General features: G+C 42.2%; 1 protein-coding gene across 1 annotated transcript in view; it reads right to left on the reverse strand.

Annotated features, from left to right (window-relative positions):
* Positions 1 to 24241, reverse strand: part of LOC145405333 (putative inorganic phosphate cotransporter) — a 416371-nt gene that overhangs the window by 59281 nt on the left and 332849 nt on the right. The window contains exon 7 of the mRNA XM_080276745.1: positions 404 to 536. Coding sequence (XP_080132871.1) covers positions 404 to 536 — 133 coding nt within the window. The remainder of the gene's footprint in view (positions 1 to 403; positions 537 to 24241) is intronic.

Raw genomic sequence — 24241 nt, forward strand, 5'->3', positions numbered from 1 at the left:
TTTTTTTTTTTTTTTTAAGCTTCAGCGAAATGGCTCTACTATACAGTTGTTAGGTGAATAATTTAATCATGTGAAGATGGGGAGTCTATACTGATTTGGCCAGCGGACTGAGGTGAGAAATTCAAAGACTTACAAAGTACATGATATTAGAATGGATATATGGTCTCTTCCTTTTAGTTCTCTAATGAGAGTAGCCTCTTCTTTGTTTCATTTTATTTGTTTATGGATAATGCTCACCCCGTTTTTTTTCGGCGGGGGGGGGGGGAGCTAAAACGAGATAAAACGATGAATGATGATAATGATCCCATTAACGTTTTAATGTTCAGCTGCAAAATCTTCCAAAAAGTAAAGGGTTATTTATAATGAAAAGAATATGAAAACGTATAATTGGGAAATACATCACCTATGCCTGTGGAGAGTTTCCTGACGACTCCCACTGTGATGAGGTTCCTGGTAGAGAGAACAGAAATGACAGCACCCCAGCCCACTGACGTCAACAGCTGGACCACATAAGGCACTGCCGAATTCACCCCATTCTGTTAATTGCAAAGAATGTTAGTTTCCACTATCCCAGTCGTTGAGAAAATATTTAATTTCTAGCAATCTCACGGTCAACTTGTTTTGGTTATTCATTACCTTTTGCCCCTTGGCTTCCCACCTACATACTACTCCAGGACATGGTAGATAGTGGCCACAACACAGATCTCATACGCAAACCCAGACTAAGACTTTGGTGTCCTTAGTGGCGAAATTTTTCATGTGTAGATCTGAGACAGCTGAGGTGAAAATATTTCCTCTCTTTGGTCTTCTAGCTCACCATTCCCTTCCAATACATGTTCCAACTGTTATCATCACTCACCCAATCTCTCATGGCCACAGTTTTGTTATTATATGAGGTGTGTACTCTCCCTCCACTTTTTTTTTTTCCAGAACTAACATTAACCTACTCCTGCCATATTTTACTTAACTGTTCCTAACCTTTCTAGCCTACCACCTTTACCCCGAATTAATCTCTTGTGCCTAAAGGATTTTCATCACTGAGGCGAGGCAGGATGTTATAATTTTCAGCAACTCGCCCAATACTGTTGCGCGAGATTCAGCCTGTCTGTCTGTGTGTGTGTGCCTTAACTCTTCCTAGACTATTTGATGGATTCATATGAAATCTCCCAGGTTCGTCAGGCTCCTCCAAAGGGCTTCCACTATATACATTTTTTCAACAATAATTCTCAGAAATAGTGAAAGGAGTGCACACATAACTCTGATATTATAATACATATCGAACAATAGATTCTCATCTGTGATAACGATATTTGGGGAGAGTGATCTGCCAGTGATCAGCCTCCTCCAATAAATAAAGAGGATTAGAAATAGGGGAAAGTGAGCACATGGGCTTCAACGACATTTCTCAGGTTAAGATCGTCTTGTCCCAAGATAATGTTTCCAGTTATATCATGTTTTCCACCATTATCTTTATGAGTGCAAGCCCTAATCCAAACCTTGTAACATTACAAAATAGGGGAAGGAGTACAGCTATTGAATTGTAAAACGGACTGCCATCTGCTAAATAATAATACACCACTACTACTATTATTATTACTACTACTACTACTATTATTATTACTATTACTACTACTACTACTACTACTATTACCAGTGCTACTACTGCCACTACTACTACTGCTGCTACTACTACTGCCACTATCACTACTACTAGTACTACTATTGCTACTACTACTACTACTACTACTGCTACTACTACTACTACTACTGCTGCTGCTGCTGCTGCTGCTGCAACGACTCACTGAGTGCATCCAAAGATATCACTCCTTCACATATGCCACCACTGCAGTCATGGGGCTTTTACAACGGGATGGTAGCTTCTTTTATGGCGCAGTAATATTATTTTGTAATTCTCTCAATTCGGCATGTACTTCGCAGGATTAGATATGCAGTTTTCATGTTTTTTTCTGAATGCATAGGAAAGAAAAATGCACATTTGCTTTATTTATACATCCCCGTTATTATCAGCCCCAGTGGAATGACTCCCCAAAACAGGAACAAGTAGCCTCATTTCCTAATATTCAGTCCATTAGATATCCTATGTTATGGCCTGCACCGTAAGTTTTAAACCATACATAACCAGGTCCCGTTTATTAATAGTTTATATACCATCCATAGCCGATGCCCACTGATTTTTCCTTTACCCAGATCAGTTCACTTCTTGGCTACTGTACATCAGTGATAACAAGCCATCGCCTATAAACTACACCGTCGATTTTGATCTGTGACATACAAACTCCTGGTCACTCAGACATATAATCCTTTCCTCCTTGCCCTCTGCCATCCATTCCCTTCACTCCTTTGCTGCTCCAGCGTCCACCTAAAACGTTCATTTCGTTTTTCCAAAAGGACTTACATCATCCCTCGAATCCGGTGTCATTTTTCAAATTTATTCTTGCCACTTCAATATGATTTTATTTAACTTAAAAAAGGGCGTAGGTTTGTACTGAAAGTTTTATCTACCCAGTCCAGTTTAAATAAAATCAGCTGATGTGAATAAAGTTGTCTGGAAATGGTCAGAATGTGATACAAAAGACATGCCCGGCCTCAAGAGACATTTTTTTTTTTATGCAAGAAAGAAGGAACCAAAGGTCAGGGGCCCGCAAACCGTTCCGTTCAAGAAAGAAAGAAAAAAAAAGCAAAAGAGCGCCAAATTCAACATCCGTTCATTCCGAGATGCTGGACACACTGCTTTTGAAAGACTGGAGATCATAGGAAGCAGGAAATAAAGACAGGAGGAGACAGTTCCAGAGTTTACCTGTTGCATAAATGAAGGACTGGAAGTAACGGTTAACTCTTGCATTAGAGAGCTGGACAGAAAAGGGATGAGAGTTTGTTGCTAGACGGGTGCTACGCACCCGTCGTAGAGGTGGAGGGATGCAAGCAGACAGTTCAGAGGAGCAGCGACCATTGAATTAGCGATAGAAAAGAGATAAAGATGCAACAGTGCGGCGAAGAGACAGAGGATGAAGGGACCCAGTAAGAGAAGGAGAGTTGATGAGACGAAAAGCCTTTGACTCCACCCTGTTTAGAAGAGCTGTATGTGGGGAGCCTCCCCACACATGAAAGTTGTACTCTACACAGGGGCGAATAAAACCCGTGTATAAAGTGAACAACTGTGCAAGGGTAAAGAAGGTACGGAGTCAGCTCAGCACACCTAATCTTTTGGAAGCTGATTATACAAAAGATAAAATATGATCTTTCCAAGATAAGTCCCGAGTGAATGAAACCCCAAGCATGTTCAAGGATGATGCAGAGTTGAGCTGGATATTATTAAAAATTAGTGGGTACTCCTGTGGAAGATTATGTCGGGTTGATAGGTGTAAAAACTGAGTTGCTGATGCATTAAAAACAACAAGATTATTTTTACCCCAGTCAGAGATACGAGCCAAGTGCGACATTAGGTTTGCCATAGCCTCATCCCTTATTTGTTGAAGTAACTGCTGAGATGGACGTTGCCAGAACCGAATGGAAAGGTGAAGGGTGGAATCATCAGCATACGAATGGATAGGGTTAGATGTACAGCTTAGAAGGTCATTGATGAATAAAAGGAAGAGAGTCGATGATTGGACAGAGCCCTGAGGAACACCACTGTTGAATGATCTAGGAGAAGAACGATGGCCGTCTAAAACAGCAGCTATAGAACAACCAGAAAGGAAGCTTTAGATGAAGGCACAGATAGAACGATAGAAAGCCGTTGAGATGTCAGGTGCGATGGCAAAGCTTTCTCCGTAGTCTCGAAAGCAGGATGACCAAGAGTCTGAAATGTAGGTGAGAAGATCGCCAGTGGAGCGTCCCTGACGGAACCCATACTGACGATCAGAAAGAAGGTTGTGATAGGAACGATGTTTTAAATTTGTTCTGTTTCGAATTGACTCGAAAGCTTTTGAGACACAAGATGTTAAAGCAACTGAACGATAGTTAGAGAGTTGGGAATGGTCACCCTTCTTTGGATCTGGCTGAATGAGAGCAAACTTCCAGCAAGAAGGAAAGGCACAAGTTGAAAGACAAAAGCAAAAGAGTTTACCTATGCAAGGTGTAACCACAGAAGCACAGTTCTTGAGAACAACAGGAGGGACTCCATCAGGCCCATATGCCTTGTTAGTGTTAAGGCTAGTGATAGCAGAAAATACATCAGCTGAAAAATTTTAATGTCAGCCATGAGTAAGTCAGAGGGAGGAGGAACAGCATTGGAATCGTCTAAGGTGGAATTGGAAGAGAAAGTCTGAGTGAAGAGATCTGCTTTATCAGCAGAAGAAATAGCCATCAGAATAGAAACGAGGAGGGAAGGATGATGAGGTAAAGTTGTTAGAAAGGATTTTGGCAAGGTGCCAGAAGGAGCGGGAAAGATTCGACTTGGAGAGTTGAGAGCACTTTGTGTGGATAAAATTATTCTTAGTAGAGCAAGGAACAGACTTAGCACGGGCAGAAACATAAGCAAGATGTGATTGAGAGGTGGGTTGGCTCCGGAACCTTTTATAGGCCCTCTCCTTGTTGCGGACAGCATTATAACAAGCATGATTAAATCATGGCTTCCTTGCATTAGTCAGAGGATATGAAAAGGGAATGTATGCTTCCATGCCAGAGAGAATAGCCTCCATAATGCGCAAGGCACACTCAGATGGCTCCCGGCCATGGAAGCAATAATCATTCTAGGGAAAATCAAAGAAATACTGCCTGAGGGCGTCCCAATCCGCGGCTCCATAGTAACACAGTTGACGTTTCTTTAGAGGGTCCGTATGCCGTTCCGGAGCAATAGGACAGGTCAAGATAATTAGATTTTGATTGGAGTAGCCCAACGGAGAGGAAAGATTAACAGTGTAAGCAGAAGGATTAGTTTAAAGAAAGAGATCAAGTATGTTGGAGCTCTCTCCAAGGCGGTCACGATGGGTAGGGTGCTGTACAAGCTGCTCTAGGTCATTAAGGATAGAAAAGATGTAGGCTTGCTCACCAGGTGGATCAGTGAAAGGAGAAGAGAGCCAAAGGTGGTGGTGAACATTGAAATCTCCAAGAATGGAGATTTCAGAGAAAGGAGAAATGGATAGAATGTGTTCCATTGTAACACATTCTCTCTCTCTCTCTCTCTCTCTCTCTCTCTCTCTCTCTCTCTCTCTCTCTCTATATATATATATATATATATATATATATATATATATATATATATATATATATACACACTGAACAACCATGGGGACATCACGCAACCTTCTCGCACCTCTACATTGATCGTGAACCATACACTTAGGTGCCCATTTACCTTTACACATGGCTCACTACCCTCATAAAAACTCTTGACCGCACCTAGCAGCTTACCATCTGCAATATAAAGTGTCGGCAAATAAAAGAGAAATGTGAAGGTAAACACGAGTTTGGTGACAAAAAATACGTATCAAGTGAAGATGTCCACGGGGTGGAATGCTAAATCGTGCCCGAAGCCAAAGGGAAAACTGCAGATCTTTAATCATATAATTGTGCTTTCCCTGTGGCCTTCAGGCGCAATTCAACATTCCGTCCTGTGGACGCCTTTGCTTAATCAATGTTGGAAGTTTCAACAAAAAACAATGGCAGAAAACAATTTGGTTAATATTAAAATTTTCCCAAAAACATGATGGTAGCAGGTAAGAATCTGACAATAATGGAAACTTCACAAAACATTATGGTACCGAGCAATATTCAAAGCTAAAAAAAAAAAAAAATCACGAAAAATGATGATAACGAGTTAGAATTTGGCCAATAGTTAAAATTACAGCAAACATTGATAGTAGCAACTAACATTTTGATCAATTATAGATTTTTCAGCAAAGAATGATGATAGTAACAAAGTAATCAGTATTAAAATTTCCACAAAAAATGATCGTAGCAAGTAACAAGTTGCTATTATTATAAATTCCAGCAAAAAAAATTGGTACCAAATAACATTCTGTCATTTAAAGAAATATCCACAGACAGTGATAGTAGTATGGGGTATCAAATCCATTTTTTCAGATATCCACAAAAATAATGGTAGCATGTAGCGTCCAAATAATTTTAAGAAATTTCCACAAGAAAATGATGATACTACGATATAGCATTTATTTTCAAGACACTTCAAGTGAATCTTGTGACTGTAGTAAGTGTATCGCGGCCGAAGGCGACGATTCACTTTTAGCTAGTTACTCCTCTATTTAAAATTGAACACAAAAAAAATACACAAAACAAAAAAAATTAATTGTAAACTGTTATAACTGTACAATATTATTTTCATCCCAGTTATATCACTGTGGTGTCTGAAGAATGGTTCCCTTCCAGATGGCAAAATTGACAAGAAAGGGTGTTCTCCACGAATAATTCTCCATAAAAGAAACACGTACATATAAACAAGCAGCCACAAAATCCCTAACAGAACACCAGTAAAAATTTTACCATAAGATTTTTTTGGATAATGAAAAAAACTTCAGAAATTACAGGGACTGATCAAGAGATTCTCAGTACTACTTGGCGCACTGAACTCGGGATATGACATTGATTCTAAGGCATATAAGAAGTATGATACTGCACAGCTGTATATAAATTTATATAGCTAGTATTATTGGCCTATGTCTGTAGATAAAATGTTGATGTAGGCCTCTCATATCATTGAAAATACGTGCCTTCCCATTGGACAAGCATTTGAAGATGCTATTGAAGCCAGTTACATGGATGTGAGAAACATGCGAGTAAGTTATATGTGTAAGACTTCGAGAGTACCAGTCAACACAGACTTTACTCATCGGCATTTTGAATCATCTAATCCCTTTAGTAGCATGCCACAAAAAGATACATTAAACTATAAAAATTTCTCTCTCTCACCTGGTGTGATTGCACTTGTGAGAAAGCCACACATATTGATGACGATGACGATGATGACGATTAACGGTAATGTAAGGAAAGGAGGTAATTGGTATTTTTAAAATAAATGTATTAAGTACCTTTACTCTGTACTGAAAAACAATAATTTAGCATTTTGGTATTTTCCTTTCTTACCCAACTGTGCGATGATAATGCAAAAGTAATGAGGTGTCCTGAATCACAATGGAATTTAATTAAAGAATTATCTAAAACAGTGTTTCTCAAACTTTTACTTCATTCCTCACTTGTGGGGATCTTAACATCCTCGTGCCCCCCCTTCAGTTTTCTCTCAAGCCCCTAACAAGTAATAATGAAAAAAAAAAAATGTTTAGTGTGCCTCACTAATTTTAACGCTTACAGTTATCAGAGTGCATATTTTGTTACATATCAGTGGGATGGATGATACTGTTTGCTTTCAATCAGTCGACTGATTCGAAGTTGAGATACTGAAAACACATATCTCATATCTGACTCCACATCCAACAGATTTTGGCTTTTACTTTTTATGTGTAAACGGGGTGGAGAAACTAGATTCACATAAATCTGTTGTGGAAAATGACAGGAGGACTCTACTGTAAGTGCAATTACACAGACACACTCTGATTTCCTATATACACTAGCCCGCCATGGCCCCCTTAAAACCCTGCCGTATTCCCCTTGGGGACCATGGCTCCCAGTTTGAGAACCAGTGATCAAAAAGGTAATGTGAAACAAGTGTTTTGGAATCCGTAATTTTTTTGTTTGTTTTTTTACCACAAAAGTCATGCTTTGCACCAATGTGCAACGGCCTCATCTTTGCTTGTTGACATTTGGAAAACAGTGGTAATCCCAACTCTCCCATATAAGCGTCTGAAAAAAGTTCCAGATGCCTGTGTTTTCACCGCACACAAACACATGGAGTTATTCCACAATGACTCACATGCAATCACTGAGTAGGGAAACGCCAGCCATATTTCTTAGGGCTGGAGAACCTCATTCCCATTCTGAAAACAAGAATACTTTTATGGCTTGTTGGGGTTTTTGAAAGAGCACACATTTGCTGACACTAAGATCATAAATCAAAGTCCAGTAGCAACCTACCTTTCCTAGATATAGCAGGATTCTAAACTCGATTATCAGGATTAACAGCTAATTATTATGACCGTTTGGGTTCACGTCATTTCTTTTTGCATCTATTGCATCCCTAATCTTACACCATCTTTAACTCTCTTACCCCTCAGTCTCGTTCTGTATACATCTTTGAATATCCCACATAATATTCTCAGTGATTTTTTATTTTCTTCATTTCAGTAATTTCATATGCATTCTGTATACTTAACCTCACCATAGCTAATTAACGTCTGAATTTCTCTGTTTAAATTTCTTTGGATTTTCTCCACAATGAGCTCATTTCCCTCTTCATGACGCTTTCATGCTGCCTACTGTCCCCTCCTTAGACCATTGCTAAAATTATTTATTAGTATGAGTCAACTCTTCATTCCTGTAGCTGCTATTCTATTTAAGGCTTCTCTTAATTTGGTCAGGAATATAGTGTAATGTATTGCTTTTTTCTATAAAGTTCTTCCTTGTCTCCTTTCTACCCCACATGAATTGTTTTGTATCAGTCAGTGCTGGAGAAAAGATGTGACAGACAACTCTTTTCAGATATGAAATGAACACCAAGCCATTACACTTATTAATTTCTTGTACTCAAAATTCACTTGCCACCGCTTCCATTTTCTCAGTACCTACTTCTGCACTGAAATCGTCCATAAAAATCACATTTTCATTTCTTCTAAATCGTCTTTCCTAAATCTTCTCCTTGACTTACTTTTGTATCATAAACATGCACGAACATCTCCTAGCATTCACTATGATTTATTTCCTATATTCATATACTTAATCCCCTTTCTAAAACACCTAACACACCTAGCTTCTGTAATTTCTTTTTTATCAGCACCGTAGTCCGTTTTTTTTTTTTTTTCTATATTTAACTACATTCACCTACATCTGAATACATACACATCCCGTACGCCTACTGAGTCTCACTGCTACCTTTAAATATTGTTTCAGTGAGGTAACACATGTAAGTTTTCATTTTCAACCACATTCATAATACGTCACTTCTACAGAGCCTTTTCCATTCCCCTCAAATTCCATTTACCATCATGAACCAGATCCTTTTAGATTTGTAAAATTCCACTTTTGATTCCGTTCACGTCTGAAGATATTTATCGTAAAGCAGAAATACCCTGAGTATTTCAAGACAAAAACATGCATCCACCTTGGCTCTGTGGTGTGTGTGTGTGTGTGTGTGTGTGTGTGTGTGTGTGTGTGTGTGTGTGTGTGTGTGTGTGTGTGTGTGTGTGTGTGTTTACAGTACTGTACCAGTGTAATAATGCACTTTTGTTCTGCTACTGTTTCTATCTCTATATCTATACTCAGATGCCCTAATCTCCTAAGGGATGGCCACAAACGAATCGCCTCCATGTCGCCCTGTTCTCTGCCATTTCAGTGCTCTCCCCGCAACTTACAACCCCCTCTCTCATATACCTCCCCACTACATCCCTCGTCTCATCTTTGGACACCTCCCTCTTCCCCCCTTCACCTCACTCACATACACTTTCCTCCTTAATCTCTCACTCTCCATCCTCTTCACATGGCCGGACCACCTCATTGTATTTTTCCTAACGTTTTTTATCACTTCCACACTCGCACCACAACGTTCCTTCTCTTCCTCATTTATCAGCTTGTCCCTCCATGTAACGCCACATGCTCCTCTCAAATAACTGCTCTCACTCTTGACTTGTGTCACCCCAACAAAGTCCAAGCTTTACTTCCATACGTTAGAGTTGGTATCACGGTATTATCAGGCAGCGATTTTTTTTTTTACCTCCGTGCCCAGTTCCCTATTTCTTATTACTGCTTTCAATGAACGAACAACCTTTCTTCCCTGTTGTACCCTTTCAAACACTTCATCCTCCAAACTTCCATCCTTTCTCATTACACAACCCATTTTCCATTTCCTCACAGTCCAGCTTCACTCTGCATTTAGTGACTTAATTTCTCTTGAAGCCCACAACTTTACTCTTCCCTACATTCACCTTCAGATTGCGTTTCTTATATACTCTCCCAAACTCATTCACCAGGCTTTGCAGTTCCCCATCGTCTTCACTTAACAATACAGCATCAGCTGCAAAAGAACAGCCCAGGATGTATCCAATCGCTGCCTTCTCACATTAGGACTGCTCCAACATTCACACCATCCAAAATCACTGCACCTCTAGAACCCTCATATGTTCTCTGTACGGCATTCAGTAACCTCCCATTTACTCCATATACTCATAATATTTTCCACATTCTCTGTCTAGCTACTCTATCAAATGCATTCTCCAAATCCATGAACGCCACATACAACTTCTCTTCCTTCTCTAGAAACTTTTCCACTAAACATCTTCGGATGAATGTCTGATCTACATAACCCCTTCCCTTCCTGATATTTTCCTGTTCTGCAACTAATTCCTTCGTTAATTCCCTGACTCTGTCAGTAATTATCGTACTATATACTTTTCCTATTACACTAAGAAGACAAATGACCCTATGATTACCACACACTCCTTTTTCCCTCTTACTTTTTTACAGGGGAATAATTACATCTGGCTTCCAATGCTCGTGATTCTACCTTACTCCCAGGCCAATCTGCACATCTTCCATATCCATACCACTGCTGTCTCTCCCCCGTGCGTCAGCATTTCACCACACACTCCATCAGTTCCCAGGGTTTATTTTCCCCATTATTTTTTCTTCATTGGTCTCGTTACTTCCATCCTATTGTTCTTTTTCTTCCTTCTCATCTCCCTCTTTCTCCCAGTCATTCGCCAGCCACTTATACTCGCGTTACTCTCATTCTCAATGTTTAACAGTTCTTTAAAGTGTTCTCTCCATCTGCTCACTTTTTCTCCCTTCCCCACCAGTCATCTGCTATTATAGCTTTCAGTCATATACTTCCTTCTTTTTCTCTTTAATAATTCTTTAATTTATGAATGCTCATTTCATACAAACTACATTTGGTACGAGTATATGATTCCATGAGTCAGCTGCTTTCACTGGCAAACGTACACCCGGCGACAAATCCGGCGTCCCTCGGCGTCGGTTCTCGCTTAATGGCAGCTTAATTATTTCACAGGTGGGAGCCGGGAGGGTCGGGGTTGAGGGTGAGTGTGTGTCTGGTCTTTTCCTCAGCAGATGGCACTGACACTGGTCAGTTGTAAAGCGCTTCACTTTCAGTGATTGGATGAAGAATTTAAAAACTGTCAAGTTCAGTTAAGTGGGAGCATTACACGTTACGTGGTTTACTGTATGACTGAAGATTATCATATATCATGATGATAAATGATGCTGCTGATGATGGATGGTATATGATGGCTAGTGATGATAGATAATGGATAAAAGATGATACAGTAGATGATACGTGACGGATGATAGATGGTGATGATGATGATGATAGACAGAGAATGAGGATGATGTAGCCTATGGTGGAGAAAAACGACGATGATGATGGTGAGGTGACGGGCGATAGGCGACGGAGTATAGATGATGTATCATGATGATGGATGATAGGTGATGGACGATGGATCAGGATAACGATGATGGAAGATGAAAGGTAATGGGTGATGGACGATGGATGATCGATGATGGATGGCGGTGATAAATGAATCTGATAGATGATGATGATGATGATCATGGATAATGGCGATTGATAATGGAAGAAGATGATCATGGATGATGATAATGGACGATGGACGATAATGAATGAAATTGACAGAGGATATTCATGGATAATGCTAGATGATGGGTGAAGATTATGATAGATAATGATTTTTTTTATGCAAGAAAGAAGGAACCAAAAGTCTTGAGCCTGCAAAACCGTTCCATCCAAGAAAAAAAAAAAAGCAAAAGAGCGCCAAATTTAACATCCGTTCATTTCGAGATGCCTGGACACACTGCGTTTGAAAGACTGGAAATCATAGGAAGTAGGAAATACAGACACAGGGAGACAGTTCCAGAGCTGTCCTATTGCATAAATGAAGGACTGGGAGTAACGGTTATCTCTTGCATTAGAAAGTCGGACAGAAAAGGGATGAGAGTTTGTTGCTAGACGGGTGCGTAGCACCCGTCATAGAGGTGGAAAGATGCAAGCAGACAGTTCAGAGGTGTAGTGAGCATTGAAGTAGCGATAGAAAAGAGATAAAGATGCAACAGTGCGGCGGAGAGACAGAGGTTGAAGGGAGCCAGTAAGAGGAGGAGAGTTAATGAAACGAAAAGCCTGTTACTCCACCCTATTGAGAAGAGCTGTATGTGGGGAGCCTCCCCACACATAAGACTTGTACTCTAAACAGGGGCGAAAAAAAAAACTGTGTATAAAGTCAACAATTGTGCGGGGGTAAAGAAGGTATGCAGTCGGGTCAGCACACCCAATCTCTTTGAGGCAGATTTTACAAGAGATGCAATATGATCTTTCCAAGATAAGTCTCGAGTGAATGAAACTCCAAGCATGTTCAAGGATGATACGGGATTGAGCTGGATATTATTAAACATTAGTGGGTACTCCTGTGGAAGACTGTCGGGTTGATAGGTGTAAAGACTGAGTTTTTGATGCATTAAAAACAACAAGATTATTTATAGCCCAGTTGGAGATACGAGCCAAGTGTGACATTAGGTGTGCCATAGCTTCATCCCATGTTTGCTGAAGTAACTGCTGAGATGGACGTCGCAAGAACTGAATGGAAAGGTGAAGGGTGGAATCATCAGTGTACGAGTGGATAGGGTTAGATGTACAGCTTAGAAGTTCATTGACGAATAAAAGGAAGAGAGTTTGTGATAGGACAGAGCCCTGAGGAACACCACTGTTGATAGATCTAGACGAACTGGCATTCTACAACAACAGCTATAGAAAGACCAGAAAGGAAACTATAGATGAAGGCACAAATAGAAGGATAGAAACCGTAAGAGAGCAGTTTGGAAGTTAAAGATTTATGCCAGACTCGATCAAAAGCCTTTGAGATGTCAAGCGCAACGGCAAAGCTTTCGCCATAGTACCGAAAGGAGGATGACCAGAAGTCTGAAATGTAGATGAGACGATCGCCAGTGGAGAGTCCCTGACGGAACTCATACTGACGATCAGAAAGAAGGTTGTGATAGGAAAGATGCTTTAAAATTATTGTTAGGAATTGACTCGAAAACTTTTGAGACACAGGATGTTAAAGCAATTGGACGATAGTTAGAGAGTTGGGAATGGTCACCCTTCTTTGGGATTGGGTGAATGAAAGCAAACTTCCAGCAAGAAGGAAAGGAACAAGTTGAAAGACAAAGGCAAAAGAGTTTACCAAGGCAGGGTGTAAGCACAGAAGCACAGTTCTTGAAGACAACAGGAGGGACTCCATCAGGCCCATATACCTTGTTAGTATTAAAGCCAGTGATGGCAGAAAATACATCAGCTGAAGAAATTTTAATATCAGCCATGAGGAAGTCACAGGAAGGAAGTGATGGAGGAACAGCACCGGCTTCTTCTAAGGTGGAATTGGAGGAGAAAGTTTGAGTGAAGAGATCTGCTTTGTCTGTAGAAGAATAGCTACAGAACCATCAAAGTAGGAGGGAAGGATGATGAGGTAAAGTTGTTAGAAAGGTTTTTGGCAAGGTGCCAGAAGGAGCGAGAAGAATTCGAGTTGGAGAGTTGAGAGCATTTAGTACAGATGAAATTATTTTTAGCAAAGTGAAGAACAGACTTAGCACGATTCCGGACAGAAACATAAAAATATGTGATTCAGGGGTGTGTTGACTCTGGTACATTTTATAGGCCCTCTCCTTGTTGCAGACTGCATTAGACCAAGTGTGATTAAATCAAGGCTTTCTTCCAATAGTCAAAGGGTGTGAGAAGAGAATGTATTCTTCCACGCCCGACAGAATTACCTCCATAATGCGCAATGCACTCTCAGATGGCTCCCGGCCATGGAAGCAATAATCATTTCATGGAAAATCAAAGAAATACTGCCTGAGGGCCTCCCAATCCGCAGCTCCAAAGTGCCACAGTTGACATTTGTTTTGGGTGTCCACAGGCCATACCAGAGCGATAGGACAGGTTAAGTTAATAAGGTTGTGATCGGAGGAGCCCAGTGGAAAGGAAAGATTAACAGTGTAAGCAGAAGGATTAGTTGTAAGGAAGAGGTCAGTTATATTGAAGATCTCTCCAAGGCAGTCAGAGATAAGGGTAGGGTGCTGTACAAGATGCTCTAGGTCATTAAGGATAGAAAAGAAGTAGGCTTGTTTACCTGGTGGATCAGTGAAAGGAGAGGAGAGCCAAAGGTGGTGGTGAACATTTGAAATCTCCTTGAATGGAGGTTTCAGAGAAAGGAGAAATGGATAGAATGTGTTCCATTGTCCAAGTAAGATAGTCGATGAATTTTTGATAGTAGAATTAGGATATAAGTAAACAGTGCAGATATATTTAGTCAGAGATTGACAGGAAAGCCGAAGCCAGAGAGTAGAGAATTCAGAAGAATCAAGTTCAGGAACACAAGAGCACACAACAGCCACCTTTGGCTTTGAAATGAATATAGAGAAAGTCAGAGGAAACAGAAAATGGTTTGCTGTCAGTTGCCTCAGACAGCTTAGTTCTGTCAGGAAGAGAAGGTGAAGGTTAGAGGAGGAGAGGTGGTGTTCGACAGAGAGGAAGTTAGAGGAAAGGTCGCGAATGTTGCGGAAATAAAGAAGTGAGTCAGACAGTGGTTCTAGGCATCTCGCTGAGTTGTCACCGGGAGAGGGGGGGATGGGGGCATTTATGGTCCCCCCGCCCCATGTACTCCTAGGCCTGGTGTTTGTGTCATTTTTTTATTATTTTTGAAGAGGAAGTGCAGTGTGTACTGTGCATATAGATTGGTGTTGACAGTTAGAGAAACTTGTATTGGAGAGCATGCTGGCATTTTCTCTGTGTTACTGAAACATTGAAAGAGTTCAGCAAAGAGGGATGGTCAGGAACTAGTCCCGAGGGCTGATGAAACGGGAGCTCCAGCTCTCCCTGTCATCAGGAATGATGGACGATGGATGAGAATGGTGAGTGATAATGACAGATGATAATAGATCATGGACGATGATGATAATGATGATGATGATGGTGGTGGTGGTGGTGGTGGTGGTGATGATGATGATGATGATGATAAAGAGGAGGAGAAGGAGGAGGAAGATGGTGATGCTGGCAGTAGATGGGCAATGGATGAGAATGATGGTTTATGAATGATGGTGATGATGATGATGATGATGATGATGATGATGATGGTGATTGTGATGGTAGTGGAGGTGGTGGATGATGATGGACGAAGGATAAGGGTGATGTAGTATGGATAATGATGATGGATGCAAGATGAAGAATGAGGATGCTGATGACGATGATAAATGATGAATGGCATATGAAGGATTATGATGATGGGTGGATGATGATGATGATGCTGAATCCGATGGTTAATGCATGATACAGATGACGGATGATGATGATGGATGATGATAGTTGGTGGATCATAATGTTGGATGATGGCTAATGATGAAAGATGATGGTGGATCGTGATGAAGGATGATGATAATGGCCGATGATGACAGATGATGGATGAAATATGATAGCTGATAACAGTGATGGATGACGATGATAATACGTAGTGGATGATGATGGACAATGGATGATAGTATTGGATGATGGAGATGAATGATGGATGTTGATGACAGAGGACAATGATGGATGGTTATTAATGAGTAAAATGGATGAGGGTGATGGATGATGATAATAGATGTGGGTGATGATACTGATGATGAACACTAGGTAATAATGGTGGATGATGATGGATGATGGTTGAAGGATGATGATGATAATGGTTATGATAGTTATGATGATGACGGACATTGCATGATGTTTATGGATGATGTGATGATGAGGGATGATGTAAGATGATATTTGGAAATGATGGATGATGATGGACAATGACGATGTTGATGATCATGATGATGGTGAAGATGATGTCAGATAATCATGGATGATGAATGATTATGATGTTGGACAGTGCATGGTGTTTATAAATGATGTGATGATGATGGATGACATAAGGTGACGATGATGATGATAATGATGATGATGGTGGTGGTGGTGGACAATGATGCGCGACAGATGATAATAATCAGATGATGATGATGACTGATTGATGAAGATGATGATAGTTAATGATGATGATGATGTGTTGTGATGAAGGATGCTATATGATAATGATGATGATGATGATGATGGACGATGATAATAATGGATGATGATGATGATGATGATGATGATAGTGATGATGGATGATGATGATGATGATGATAGTGATGATGATGATATGATAATGATAGTGATGATGGATGATGATGATGATGATATGGTGGATGAGTGTATGAGGAAGAGAAGTATGGAAATCGGTGAGGCTAAGGGACTGACAAGAGATCGAGTTAACTGGATAAATGTTGTGAGAAAAAGTGAATGATCAGGGATATGGCACCCCTTTTAAACATAATAGCGTCTGGACTGACTATACCGGATACGTTATTGTGAAGCTACAGAATGTGGTGAATGTTTTTGGTGTATCAGATAAAGCCAGGATTACGGGGATTTGAATGATGAGTGAATGGAAGCATGGCCCATTGGACTGGGCAAATTTGGTCTGTTTGAACATTGCTACTCCTCACCTTTCCCTAGGGTGGGAAAAGAAGTCCAGATGATGATGATGATGATGATTATAACCTCCTCCAAGGAGGTTATGCTTTTTATTCATGTTGGTTTGTTTGTCTGCTTCTCTGTTAGCAGGATTACTCAAAATGTTATGAACGGATTTTGCTGAAACTTTTAGGAGAGGTAGGGTTTAGTGCAAGGAACAACCCATTAGAGTTTGGTGGTGATCCAGATACTCATTCGGATCCAGGAACTGTTTAAATTATTCTTTTCTATTGCAGAATAGTTGCAATTTCAACATTTTTGCTTCTAACTTGATTAATAATGCCTACAATGCTTGCATAAAAATTACAAGATAACATCTTTGCCTTGGCAGAGGTTTGCAATCTCGGATTGCTCGTTATTATTATTATTATTATTACTATCATCATTAATCCTGGGAAACAGGATGGTATAATTTTCGGCAACACACCTTGTACCATAGCGGTAGACGTGGGCTGTGCGTGTGTGTGTATGTGTGTGTGTGTGTGTGTGTGTGTGTGTGTGTGTGTGTGTGTGTGTGTGTGTGTGTGTGTGTGTGTGTGTGTGTGTGTGTCCCTCCATGGGAACCACCTTAGTGTAATGGAAAGCTTGCCTACCATGTAAACTTGGTGGGCCATACCAGAGGAGGGAGATCCCCTCTACTCAGCTGGAGGACGGGGTGATCCATGCTGGAGGGCATCAGTGAAAGGTCAGACTAAGTGTTCCGAGGTCCACTGCCTTGCGTAATGCCCCTGCATGGGTTAAGGCTACGGGAGTAAACCGGGAATGAAATAACCACAAGTGGGTGGGGCTCGACAGAGAGAGCTCCCAGAAGACCCCAGACCCCTACTCAGTAGATGGCCATCGTGAATCTTCATGCCACCATCACAGGGTGAGAAGGACCAAGTGACGTGGTAGTAAGGACTGCACACCCTCACCTAGACACCAAATCCATTCATTGTGCATGCCCACTGCTATACGTACCTCCCATTTCATCTTTCATCAAAACAAAGAACCTGTGAAACAAGATAGGGTGGCAGTGAATGGTAATGGATGTGGCTGGAATTCGCTAGCTCAAGTTCTGCACATACTGTAGATGGCATTGGCCCATTGGTCTTTGGCAAGAAGGCATGGGAGAAGGTTATACGTTCAGCAGCATCCAGTGTGAATAAGCAGCCAGATATGGATGCCCAACTGCTTACCCTTGTCAGAGAGGAGTTTAGAAATGGCAACCTAAACATTAGCTGCTCCACACCATCTGGGCAGATAACCACATCTGTGAAGGCATCCCACATTGTGGTGAAAAAAACTATAGAATCCTCTGACTCATATACAAACTATGCTTGATACTGACCATGACACATGATCATGCTGTAGAACTGTCCTTATTGCCCATGAAATGAAAGAATATAAAACTGACATTGATGCCTTGTCTGAGACTCGCCCCTCAGGAAAGGGGCAACCTTAATAGAGCAGGAGAAGAGTAGAACTACTTCTGAGGACCTGGAGTGGTGGCGTCTTCGTCGTGGGTCTACCCCCCAGAGGCTGTCGAAGAGAAGAGGAGGACAGCATGGGGTCCAAACCACCGCAAACCCCCCCGGCCCCTCATGGGGCTCGAGTACCTGGGAGTGGCTTCGGTCGCCCGGGCAAGTGCCACATCTCCCAACACAACACACACAACAACACTGTTTTTTCTACACTGAGAAATGACTCCCCGGCTGTCATTTCTCGACGACTTCTTCTAGCCGTGGACATTGAGAGCAATCCAGGACCCACCAACAAATACATATGTCCAACAAGCTCAAAACCTATCACGTCGAGCCGACAGACAAAGGGTTCAGTTCAGTGCAATTCCTGCAAGAACTGGACCCATTACACCTGCACAACACTTGCAACCAGAAAACATTACACAAACACCTGGACCTGCTCCTTATGCTCCTTCCCTCCACCCATCAACCCCCCTTCCAATCCTACTGCTACTTCCTTCACACCTCCACAGCCAAACCCACCGACCCTTCACACACCAACCAGTCCCCCAACTCCTCCCATTCCAACCCATCCTAATCCACCTCAACTCTTACTTCCATCACAACCTCCTCCTACCCCTTCCCCTCCACCCACACCACCTCCCCCCCCGTGCTGCAGCAGCCAACACACATCACACACACAACATAAACATCCTTCAGTTAAACATAGATGGCATAAACACTTAAAAAGATGAACTCACACAATTCATCAAACAACAGAACATACACATTGCCATCTTACAAGAAACAAAACTACACAGAGCACAGAAAACACTGCTGCTCCATTTAATCACTTAAAGACAACACACAGCTGCATGCACAGCCTCCTGACATCCACCCTTCTGAATCCTATCTTCCTCATGAGGACAGGGTCCACCTGGGCAGGCTGAGATGTGGGCACCATCCAGCCCTCTTAAGCTACCAGAAGAGGCTGGATGACTCCGTCGCTGATGCCTGTCCAGGATGCAACACAGCACCCCATACTATTAAGCACATTATGGAAGACTGCATTGCACACAATCACCTACGCCAACAACACAACATATACTCTTTGAGAGCACTGTGGGAAAGCCCGGTCTCGGCCATGGCCTTCCTAAGGGACTCGGGGCTGTTCGGCCAGATTGCCTAGGGAACAACTACTACTACTACTACTATTTATAAAGGGTATACCCAGACAGTATAAGAAGAAACCATGGTATTGGCTTTGCTTTTCATAGTATCCTTCCAGAGAATATCCAAGAAACACCTGTAATTATCAGAAAGGCTGATGTCTTGGTGCATACCAGTCTCTAAAGGCCAATATGCAACACTCATCAATGCCTATGCCCCATCGCTTGATTCTGAGGATACTGTGAAAAATTCCTTTTATGACTTTTTGGATGCCACCATTTGCTCAATACCACCTAATGACAAACTGATCCTGCTTGGAGATTTTAATGCCAGAGTAGGAAAAGATTATCACCTCTGGCAAGGCATTATAGGCTGTCATGATGCTGGTAACATGAACAACAATGACCTTAGACTGCTTTCCTTTTGCCCAGAACTCACTCCTGTCATCACCAACACCATTTTTCAATTTAAGAATAAACACAAGGCCACACAGATGCACCTACGATCTAGACATTAGCACTTATTTGACTATCCCATTGTACAGCAGTGTGATCGAAGAGAAATTCTTATAACTCGAACTATGAGAGTTGCTGAATGCTCAACAGACCATAATCATATAATCACCAAACTGCAGTTAGTCATACACCCTCAAATTCGCCACAAACCATCCTTCAGGAGATTAAATTATAGTAGCTTAAAGGTTGTCGCAACTTGTAACACCGTCTGCAACACAATTACAGACAAGCTATCTCAGTGCCCACCACTTGATTTAAACAACAAGCAACAAACCTAGATGCAGAGTGGCTTAGCATTAAGACACTGCTCCAAAGCACTGCAGAAGAAACATTAGGCTTCTCCGTTCGCCGCCATAAAGACTCGTTTGATAAAAATGCTGAGAGCATACATGATCTCCTTGCAATGAAAAATCGAACATATAACAACTGGTTGGTTCATCCTAGCCCCTTAACCCAAAAAAAAAAAAAGAGTTCCAGCATCTCAGAAGTGAAATCCAGAGAATATTGCATGACATGAGTAACAAATGGTGGACTGAGCTAGCAAAAAACTCCAAAGACTGGATGATACTAGGGGCCAACAAGGGTTCTACAAACCCATTAAATTCATCTATGAGCCAATCAAACACAACATAAACCCTGTTTGATCAGCCGAAAGAGAGCTCCTAAATGGCTATCAAGCATTCCTAGGAAGATGGCACAACACTTCAACACCTTTCTGAATCAAAGAATCCTGGCAGAGCACAGTATCCTTGATAATATACTCCGGAAGTGGCAGATCTCAATGTCCCACCTACACTTCCAGAAAATGTTCAGGCCATCTGCTCTCCAAAAAGTAATTAAATCCCTGGCCCTGATGGCATAACATTGAAAACGATCAAAGAGGGTGGCCAGATACTGCACAGCGCCTCAAAAACCTCATACTGACTCTTTGGACTCAAGAAGAAATTCCACCTGAATGGCTTACTTCTAAATATTGTAACCATCTACAGGGGGAAAGGGGACAGCTTAAATTATGAAAACAGCAGAGGCATTTCCCTCCTTGTGAAAGCTAGTAAAGTACTAGCCAAGAAAATTTTTTCAGGACTGACAATATATTTGACTGAGTCAACACTTCCTGAAACACAATGTGGATTTCAAAAGGAACGAAGTACCTGTGATGTGATCTTTGTTGCCCGACAGATACAAGAAAAATTCCACAAGCAGAACCATGATTGCATATTGCATCTATCGATCATAAAAAAGCATTTGACACTGTCAACAGAGAACTTTTATGGAATGCTCTCTCAAAATTTTGAGTTCCAAATAAACTTCTTACCATCCTAAAGAGCCTGCATAACAGCATGAATCCTGGGTGTCCATAACTGCGATCAAATCCTAACCTTCAATGTGGATGTGGGCATAAAACAAGGATGTGTTCTGGCTCCTGTAATTTCCAACATATGTCTCACTGCAGTCACCCTATTAAGTCAGAGAAAAATGAACTCTGATGATGGAATAAAAATCCTGTTCCATATAGACAGACATCGGCAAGAGGCACTATTAAAGTTCCGGAGGTAGTGATACCGGTACTCGATTTGATTAATTTATCACGCCCGAAGGCAACAAACCTAGTACAGTGCCATGCGGCCATATGTGAGGTGAGTACAGGGGAACTCGTGGCACGCAGGACACGGTGTCGAGCTACAGCAAATTAACACCCACCAAAGTGTGGATGATGCATGAGAATAACATCTAGGTTATCATCTTCCAACAAATGTTGACAAGTGTCCACTAATATGAGTCCATGTGGTATTAAATCAGAGACAAGTGGACATTGCAGACAATAATGGTCAAGGGCGTTGGCATTGGCTGCATCACACAGCTTACAGGAGGAGAAATGAGGTGCGTTGCCCGCCCCAGCCACCTGCCACACAGGTCAGTAGCCTAGTCTGAGCTGGGCACACACCACGTTATGTCGACGAACCGTAAGACCACTGTGCTGATATCTATGGGGATGGTGAGAAAGTGGTCATAATGTTGGATGGATGCACTGTGAGCCCTCTCAGCATTTCTATGGTGGAGAATAGGGGAGCGGGCTGCTCTGTGTATTATCTGCTTGTAGCAAATAGGGGAGGCATTAGTAGCAACCACAGCGGGCGGACCCAGTCCACAGGCAGTCCTTGCAAGGAGGTCGGTGGTGTTGTTGGCTGTGAGAGCAATATGAGAGGGAATCCACAGAAAGTGCACCACCAGCGAACGATCGTGGGCAGTGGCCAATTGACGTAGTATCTGTGTAATGAGGTGTTGATATGCAGGCCTGGGAGAGGAGAGGGCATGGAGGGTCAGCTGTGAGTCACAGATGATCAAGCTGCTGTTGTTCGTTTGTATTAATAAAGTAACAGCATCCAGGAGTCCATGTCATTCACAATAAATAGAGCTCGACGAGGTTGGCAGTCAAAGGCCCAACCAGCCCCCTTGAGGTGGGTCCAGAATTGGGGAAAATACGGCACAGCCAGCACTGTCATCTTCCTGCAGGGAGCCATCAGTGTAGATATGGTGGGCTGAAGGGAGAGAAGGTGACAGCCTAGCGATGGTCTTCAAAGCTAGCTGTTCCTGAAGCTGAGGCAGGTCAGTATTGGATGTAAAAGTGTATGAGATAGCAGGCACAGGGGTCTGCTTAGATGTAACGCCATAGTCCACCTCCTCAGCAAGCACTGGTATGTTGATGTTTAGCCGTCGGACGTTTGAACAAACAGTATTAACTAGTGTCTGGCCACCACTGCGAAGCAGAGGCCTTGGTGCAGTGGGATCAAGGGAAGTCTGAATGATGTGAGAGTAGTGGGGAGATTGGTGAGGATAATGTAGGCACTTAATGCTGAAGTAATCAATCAGGGAGTATATTCTCTCAACAAGTGGTGGAAGGTTGAGTTCAAGTTGCATGTTGACAATTCAGGTTGAGCCCGGGCAGCCCAGAATGAGTCTCATTACTGCGTTTTGGAACTTCTCAAGAGGTTGTAAGGCTGTTCTGGAAAGCTGAAAAAGAGCAGGGGAGTGATAAGCAACAACTGATCGAATGAATGCTATGTATATGGTTCGTGCTACAGGAATAGACACCCCAGCAGCATAATTAGTGATCCACTTGAGAAGTTTTAGGCGCCGCTGTAGCCAGGTCAGCAGATCCTGAACAATCGGATGCAAGCATTGTCTTCCAGGAATGGAGGGAGATATCCGTACAGGTGCCCCCAGATAAAGGTACTGTGTGCACCACAGAGGCATAACACAGTCCTCGACAGTGAATACAGGCAGTGTTCTGACTGGATGAGAAATGAAGATTCTACTCTTTTCTGAAGAGATAATGAGTCCGCATTTTGAAAGCCGACTCGTGAAATAAGTGAAGGAAACGCTGCAGATCTGTAGGGGAATTTGAATGAATGCAGATGTCATCAGCATAGCAAGTAATCATGGTTCCAGGGATGTCAGGAAGGAGGGTCAGTAGACAATGTATGAGGATATTAAACAAAAAAAGGACTAAGGACACCACCTTGTGGAGTACCAAGCTCGAAATTCTTAGCAGTGCTGTATGCGCCCTTAAAAAGAACACGAGAGGACCAAATAGACAGGTAACCACGTATCCATCGCAGCAGGTTTCCCTTAACTCCAAAATCCACTAGCTGGTCGAGGATGATGTCTCTGTTGGTGACATCAAATGCACTCTTTAAATCAATGAAAGCCACTACACTGGTGGGGGATAGGAGGGTATATAGCTCCATGAGGCAGTGATGTGTCCCTCGCTGTGGTAAAAAGCCATACAGTCGGGGTGAGAGCTTGTCCTGCAACCTAAACAAGAGTCTTGTAAGGAGAATGCATTCCAGTACTTTACTGATGCAGGAGGTGAGGGAAACAGGTCGGAATTTATCAGTGCCAGGTTTAAGAATAGGCTCGACTGTACTGCAGGTCCAGGCTTGTGGCACGTATCCCAGACGGATGCAAAGGTTAAACAGCTGGAGAAGGGGATTACCAGGAACTTTCAGGAGGACATGGAGGACAGAAAAAATGATGCTATCATCACCTGGAGCCGTTATCCTACCCCTGGTGAGAGCCCGTCGCAATTCATTGTCAGTTATAGCCACACCATCCTCATCATCTGTCCTCAGTAAAGTGGCGGTGAGATGGAGTGCACGAAACTATTTCTGGGTGGAGAGCACGTCCTGTATATGTGCAGGAAGGGCGCAAGCCCGTGACTGTGCAGACCAGACATCTGCAAGATCCTGTGTGTACTGTGCTGGACTGTGGTGGAGGACACTAGAGGGCTTCTTCTTGACAACCTTGTTGATAAGGTGCCACATGGAACCAACAGTCATTTGATGGTTGATGCTATCGGTAAGTTTATGCCACGAATCGGTATAAACGCAGTGCTGGAGAGCAACTAGATCATCCCTCGA

The sequence above is a fragment of the Coenobita brevimanus genome, chromosome 66, assembly GCF_032717465.1.
Source record: "Coenobita brevimanus isolate Jiangsu-jjx chromosome 66, ASM3271746v2, whole genome shotgun sequence".
Classification (NCBI taxonomy): domain Eukaryota; kingdom Metazoa; phylum Arthropoda; class Malacostraca; order Decapoda; family Coenobitidae; genus Coenobita; species Coenobita brevimanus.